The sequence below is a fragment of the Leuresthes tenuis genome, unplaced genomic scaffold (genome assembly GCF_036924035.1).
Source record: "Leuresthes tenuis unplaced genomic scaffold, fLeuTen1.0.hap1 SCAF_3, whole genome shotgun sequence".
In the NCBI taxonomy this organism is placed as follows: Eukaryota; Metazoa; Chordata; class Actinopteri; order Atheriniformes; family Atherinopsidae; genus Leuresthes; species Leuresthes tenuis.
In genome coordinates, this window is record NW_027325357.1 from 36,874,186 (window position 1) to 36,881,186 (window position 7,001).

Sequence of the window (7,001 nt, forward strand, 5' to 3'; positions counted from 1 at the left end):
AATGAGATAGCCTGGGGAACATGTTGCAGTGAGACTGCTTTGCAATATTCCACAAGTACCTGTTGGTACAGCATTGCTATTAAAGCAGGGTCGATTGTCCTTTCTGCTTAATTCAATACAACCTTCTTTGCCCCTCTCCTCTCAGTATGTCAGATGATCTCTCCTATTTCTCTTAGAACTCCTCAGCTAAAATGGCCTGCAAACACAAGCCTGCATTTCTTTGTAATTCCTACACAACACTTTGAATTCCACCAAACTTCTTGAAAAGAAAGAAATAAAGAAAACTATTTGTCCCATATACCTCTGACCAAGTTAAGTATTTTCTTTTTCCTCTCTCTCTTTAATCCCTCCCTCAATTTCAGAAAAAAAAAAACAGGTTCACGCAGTGCTTTAGAGACTAGAGGTGAAAGAGCCCCTATGTGTGCTTGCGTGTGTGTTTCCTTTTCTTTTTTTCTCTCTGTGCGCTGAGCTGAGATTTGAATCGGGCTTTAAAATTGCTGCTTCAGTATGGTGAGAGGGAAGGACAACGTTTAGCTTCCAAATGGAGTCTGTACTCTTAAAGAAGAGGAAATTGGACGTCCACAAATTTAAATAAAAAGCAGGGTTGATTCAGTATGTAAACCGGCGCGGAGAAGGGGGATTCCATCTCATAGGGTCAGCAAATTTGTCTTAAAATTTCCCAAACTGAAGCACATAAAAGAAGGAAAGGAGATTACTGCGTTGTTAACCAAAGCAGGTGACTCATCCATTGTGATAAAAAAAAAGCAGTCATGATCAGAACACGTTTACCCATTTTCCTGAAGCAGAGATCTCGCGTTTATGTTGCAGATCGTATTAGCCATTCTATGCCAACCACTCGAGATGTTTTTCTCTGATTGCGTGCAGGTTATTTGGGCGTTTTCTTATCACCCAGTCAAAGATTTGGGTGTATGCTTGTGTAAGGAGACAGTGATCCGCGCCAAAGATGGGCGGGCACTGCCAACATGTGATAACGAGCATTCGCTTGGTTTCTTCACTCTGATCTGACCATTAAAGAGAACTCCAACACAGACTCAACTTGATATTGTCGCTTTCTCCGATAGCTCTGAGTACAAGTTTTTAATTTTTTGTTTCTCATTTATCTACCCCTCTTACTCTCGCTAACGAACTCTGTGATGCCCTGTTCATTTTGTTTGCACTAGTTAATGGGAATTAATCCATCACTCCTGGATGCTATTGTGAAAGGAGACTGTTAATTTGAATACAAATGCGTGACACTGTGACAGCAAGGTGCTTATTAAACTGATGTGTCTTGTCTTTTCTGCTGGAAGCTCAGCAGAGTGAGAGGACGCGAGGAAGCAGGAGGATAGAGTCGGACCATAACAGGAGTTCCTCGATCAAAGTTCTGTTCCGCTGCAAATAAAAACAGAATAGAATAAAATGACAACTTCTGCTTCTCTGGAGACTGTTATGTCTTGCAGTATGAACGGGTCATCCTCAGTTCCTAAGACACTGGCGTTCTCCATCGACCGGATCATGTCCAAGAGCTTGGAGCCGAAACGAAGCGCAGAGGAAAGGTCAGACGGGAAAAAGCTGTTAGGGTTCTGCTCCCCGATTCCCTGTATGATACCACTACAACCCTTCGGCTACGACCTCCAAGCCAAGGCCTTGATGAACTACTCGGAACTGTGGAGAGCCAGTTTAAGGGGAACTTTTTGCAGCTCCGCAGCGGCACCATGCAAAGGAAACTGCGGCATGTGTGGCAAAGGGGATCCAGGTTTGAAGCAGCCACTGCCGACATCGGGAAGCAGGGTGGTGAAACCGCAAGTTATTCACCAGGCAGTTGCCATGCCCAGTTGCGGATCGCTCTACTATCTCAATTACCTAGACTCTGCATACCAGCAATCAGAGCTGCTGACCGGACACTGGTTTTCCAGCCCACAGGCCCAAACCTCTCTATCCGCGCACCACAGACTCTTGCTGCTGGAAAACGCCAAGCTGGCCGGAATGGGAGCGGACAAATTGCCCACACCTCAGTATCCACATAAGGAACACCTACCAGGCCAACTGGATCAGATAGTGAAGGAGAACCACAGTCAGACCGCTGAGAAAAACAGTGTCAAGAACAGCAAACTCAACAATAGCAATGCTGACGGAAAGCACAAAAACTTCACATGTGAAGTGTGTGGAAAGGTACCGTTCAAATCACGCGTTGTTGTTGTTCTTCTTCTCTTCGTTGATATCATTATGAGTAGTAGTGTTAGAAGTATTTTTCCATTTATTAGGATATATTTATCGTTTTTCAGAAGACCCTCAGTTGAATAGCAAAAAAAAATATTTTCACTAATCGACTCCTCCCCTTCAAATAATAACTTCCTTTCAACAATGTAATGTAATGTATATTACCCAGCAGCCAAATTAAAATCTACGATTTTAAACTATTTTTTATTACACTTTCGCATTCTAAAATTGCCTATGTCTTTTACTAAAAATATTATTGTCATTATTGTCCACAGGTTTTTAACGCGCATTATAATCTGACCAGACACATGCCTGTGCACACCGGGGCCCGGCCTTTCGTTTGTAAAGTGTGCGGAAAGGGATTCCGGCAGGCCAGCACGCTTTGCAGACACAAGATCATTCACACACAGGTGAGGAGCGGTACACGCAGCCTTGTCTGACAAAATTGAAATGACGAATTCAACGTTTAAACTTTTCTTCTTTCAATTTTTTTCATTTAATCTTCCTCTTATAGGAAAAGCCTCATAAGTGCAACCAGTGTGGGAAGGCATTCAACAGGAGCTCGACTCTTAACACTCACGTACGGATCCATGCCGGGTACAAACCCTTTGTTTGCGAATTCTGCGGGAAAGGATTCCACCAGAAAGGTAATTTTTTCTGCTCATTCTTAAAAATGACAGCCTGCGCCTTATTGAACCACCATCCTTCAGAACTTCTCGTTCTCAGCTTTTATCTTAGTTTTTATTTTACCTGTACAAAGGAGGTATAATCCTAAAGTGTTTATTATTATAATCACGCACATGATTGTGCTCCACAATTTACCCTGGAAAAAAATCTATTGCGCCTTTTGTTTGTAAAAAAAAAAAAAAAAGAAAAAGACGGGTTACGGTTTTTGACATTTTTGGTTAAGAAAAAAAAGGTCAAAATCCGTGACAACTTTAAAAAAAATCCCTGTAAAGAGACAACTGATCTGTTGATTTCTGATAGTTCTGCTTCTTGCTTTAGGTTTATGGATTTTCTTTAATGTCGATGGGTGTAAAGCTATTCCGTATTAGTCATGTTTCAGAGGAGAAATGGACGACAGTGTGCAGTAATTCTATTTAAATTAAGAAATAAGAAGAGAGGAGATTTTCATGTTTAAACAATGACAGTTTATATTCAACACTTATGTCGGATATACCTGTGAGTGTGTAGCCATGCAGTGGTCCAAATGCGGAGAAATCCTTGCTCAGGCGCAGTGGAAGATCCGCAGTTTGAAATTTGACAATTGGTGAAAAAAATATTAGCTAGAGCAAGAGCAGTACCATATGTTGCTGCTCTCTGATGTATGTGAGAGTAATGGAAAGGGAAATAATTGCATGCTCATGTATAAAGCAATCAGCAGAAATAGGACATGTCACTTTACAGGGACTAATTCTCTCTTTTAGATGCAGCATTTGCTGTGGGTCAGCAGCTAGACCCCGTGAAAGCTGGGAGTCGGGGCTTTTGTTTTTGAGTTGTGGCTATGCTTGATTTTGACAAAGTTTGACAACTTCTTGACTTCATCACAAAAAAACACTAATTGTTGAAGGGTGTGTTGAACAGAGGAACAGAAAATGTTCTGACTTCACTTTGAACTGTTGACCTTGGCAGAGGAAAGAATAGAAAAGAAAAAAGAGGCCCCTTTTCCCAGTATTTTCCCTCTTCGTTTTCATTCTTTGAAATTGTAGACCACAGCAGAAAAACGTTATTGGAGCATTTGACTAACATATTTTTACAGCTCTTTTTTTTCTCAGATTTTATAAAACATATCATAAATTACGTTCACTTTATTTAGGCAACTTGAGGTTCAGTATCTTGCCCAAAGACACTTCAACTTGTGGTCTGTGGAAGCTAGGAGTTGAACCACCGTTGTTCCGATTGGCAAATAACTGCTTTTCCTCCTGAGCTAGTCGCCCCTAAATGTGAAACAGTCCCCATAGAGTTGAAATGTTTTCAGTGGTTTCAAGAAAAAGTGAATTGACGCATTAGGTTGGCTTTATCATTTATATTAAATAAATAATGGTTTATGATGTGTCACCCTTTCTTATTTATTTTTCAATTGTTTACATGTTTTCAACATCAATTTCCACACATTATTACGTGAAGAAAAAACAAAACTTTCACATTGGGTGTTGATTTAATCTGCTTTCAGTTTCAGTAAGGCACACAGACATGGGGACCTGTACCAGGTTGATCAGATGACATGAGCTACAGTTTTGATGAGTAGATGTGAAAGAAATCACTGCTCATTTCTCTCTGAATCGTTCTGGGTTTTTAAGCGTTAGATAGATTAATTATGAAGACTTTAGGTTTTGGAGATTCATGAACTCATCTGATCATTATTTTCTGACAAATAATGATAACAAACATATATGTCACTAGTAAATATATGATGTCAGCCTTGGTTGCATTTGAAGATTTGCCTTCATGTTATGTTTCTGTTGTATCATTCACATTTCAATTTTCTAAAGTTTATGATTCCTCTCTTTTTTTTCAGGCAACTACAAGAACCACAAGCTGACACATAGTGGAGAGAAGCAGTACAAGTGCTCCATCTGCAATAAGGCCTTCCACCAGATCTATAACTTGACATTCCACATGCACACACACAATGACAAGAAGCCTTTCACGTGCACCACTTGTGGCAAAGGTTTCTGCCGCAACTTCGACCTGAAAAAACACATCAGGAAGCTGCATGACAATGTTTTTTCTGCCGCATCAGAGGCCTCAGAGCTGCAGAGCTGAAAATCTGCTCACCCTCTTTTGCTCTTTCAGTACTCCGCCTCATACTCTGTGGCCTCAAAGACACTGGCAGATGTGGGTCATGCATTTTGCGCCATTATGAACAGTGTCTGAGGGTCCCGAGGGAAGGTAGCAGTTTTGACTAAAACGGGACATAATTCCGAATAAAAAGGGAAGTAAACCAACAAGTTTTAGGATCACGTGCATTAGTCCCAGCAGTAGCACAATAGGGAATAAAGACCAGAAAAGGACAAAACAGTACATTTCTCTACTAAGTCTCACCCTTTAGGTACATTATTAGGATTTCTTTTTTTTGTCCAGATTGTATCTCTTCTTGCATTTTTCATCTAAAGCACCAAACAAGGGGAGAAAGCAACTGTCTTTATAATGGAACTGTAAATAATAGGTTATGGAAAAAAATATTTAAATTATGAATTGCCATGTTGTGTATTTCACCAAAAAATGTTAATGGGAATAAATAATTTATAACTTATAATGAAAACTGAATGTTTTAGCTTTGTTGTTTCCATTTTTTGAAGGGATTTGAAAATAAAACTGAATAATATTAAAAGTCTGATGAGTTTTGAAACATAACTTATGTATCTTTCAACTAAGTGATGCAAAACATAACCCATAAACAGATCCAAAAAAACGTTTCAGGAAATACTAAAACTATAATACAAATTGGAAAAGGAAAACAAATTGCAAGAAACAGAGAAGGAAAACTTTAGACTTTAATAACCGACAGTTTTGTTGATTTAAAAAATATGTCATGTGCTGGCAATAACAGGCTACCATAGGCAGAGTGAGTACTGATTCAATGAAAGTCTGAAGGCACAGTGTCATCTGTCATCTAACTGAAGAGTTCAGATTAAGTGTTTCATCTTGGAGTGCTATTAGAAAAGTGTATGACTCGTTTCGCTGTACAGTATGCTTTGAAGCCACTTTGCTTCAACATTTATTGATAGACACGATCTTAATAATGCAGCATTTACACTTAACTCCGTCATAATGGCACAATGATCAGGGATAACATAGGCCCTTGAAAATGAATTACATTAACCAGCTAAACGGCCTCGGGGGGCCGAAGAGGAGGCGTGTATGTCTAATCCTGCCCCGTTTATCAGCGCAGGAGATAATGTAGTACTCAGGCCACAGCCCATCATCTGGGCCTCCACGTTAATAGACCACAAGTTATTCTCCTCACGGCTTGTAGAACAATATTATCCCTACATACATTCGGTGGAGATGCAGATCCGTGCTCTCAAATGGCGCCCTTTCTATTAACAGCTAATTAGCGCTTGGCCAGGCCTGAAGAAACTTGGCAAGGATAATATTGGCAGATGAATACCCTGCTTACCTTCATCAGTCTGGAGCAGACACAGACATCTGGAGGAAAATCTTGTCTAACAGTTAACTTCGAGAAAACAGACAGCAGGGCCGAAAGACGATTAGTTCAGTAAAGAAAACTGCTGCAATAACATACACTTGCATGAGCTGATCTAACAGCGTTAAAAGTGAGAGTAAAGTGAAACTCAAAAAGACAAAGCTGAAATTATAGCCTACTGCTAAGTCAACAATTTGAACAAGGTTTTTATTTGAGCAGTCATGGTCAGAGCCAACATGAGTGACAGTCGCTCATTTCCTCTTGTTGTTGCGGTAATTGTCTACTAAAAAATACGATGACAGGTTTCAAGTCAAGATCTATAAACTCATTGGTTTCTTTTGAAATTGTTTTAAGAGTTTACTTCCGCTGTTTTTGACACGCCATACATGTGTTTTTTAACACGCCAGATATATGTGTTTCTATCTCTAACATTAGTACTATTGACTGTGTTTTATCTCTCATACAGCGATGTCTATACAAAGGTTTGTCTACAGTTTCACGACCATATTGTTAATAAATGGTTACAGAAGTCTAGAGGTCTTTGGGGTAGGGGCGCAAATATGGAGTCAAAAACTAATAATGGCTTTTGGTTTTATTTTATTTTATTCAATTACTGTTTCTAAATCACGCG

The 7,001-nt window shown here is 39.7% G+C and overlaps 1 protein-coding gene across 1 annotated transcript; it reads left to right on the forward strand.

Annotated features, from left to right (window-relative positions):
• The first annotated feature begins 1,419 nt into the window (after positions 1–1,419).
• Positions 1,420–4,986, forward strand: fezf2 (FEZ family zinc finger 2). The gene is made up of 4 exons (XM_072382953.1): positions 1,420–2,172; positions 2,496–2,630; positions 2,735–2,867; positions 4,739–4,986. The coding sequence occupies exons 1-4, from the start codon at positions 1,420–1,422 to the stop codon at positions 4,984–4,986; spliced, it is 1,269 nt and encodes a 422-aa protein (XP_072239054.1).
• The last annotated feature ends 2,015 nt before the right edge of the window (positions 4,987–7,001 follow it).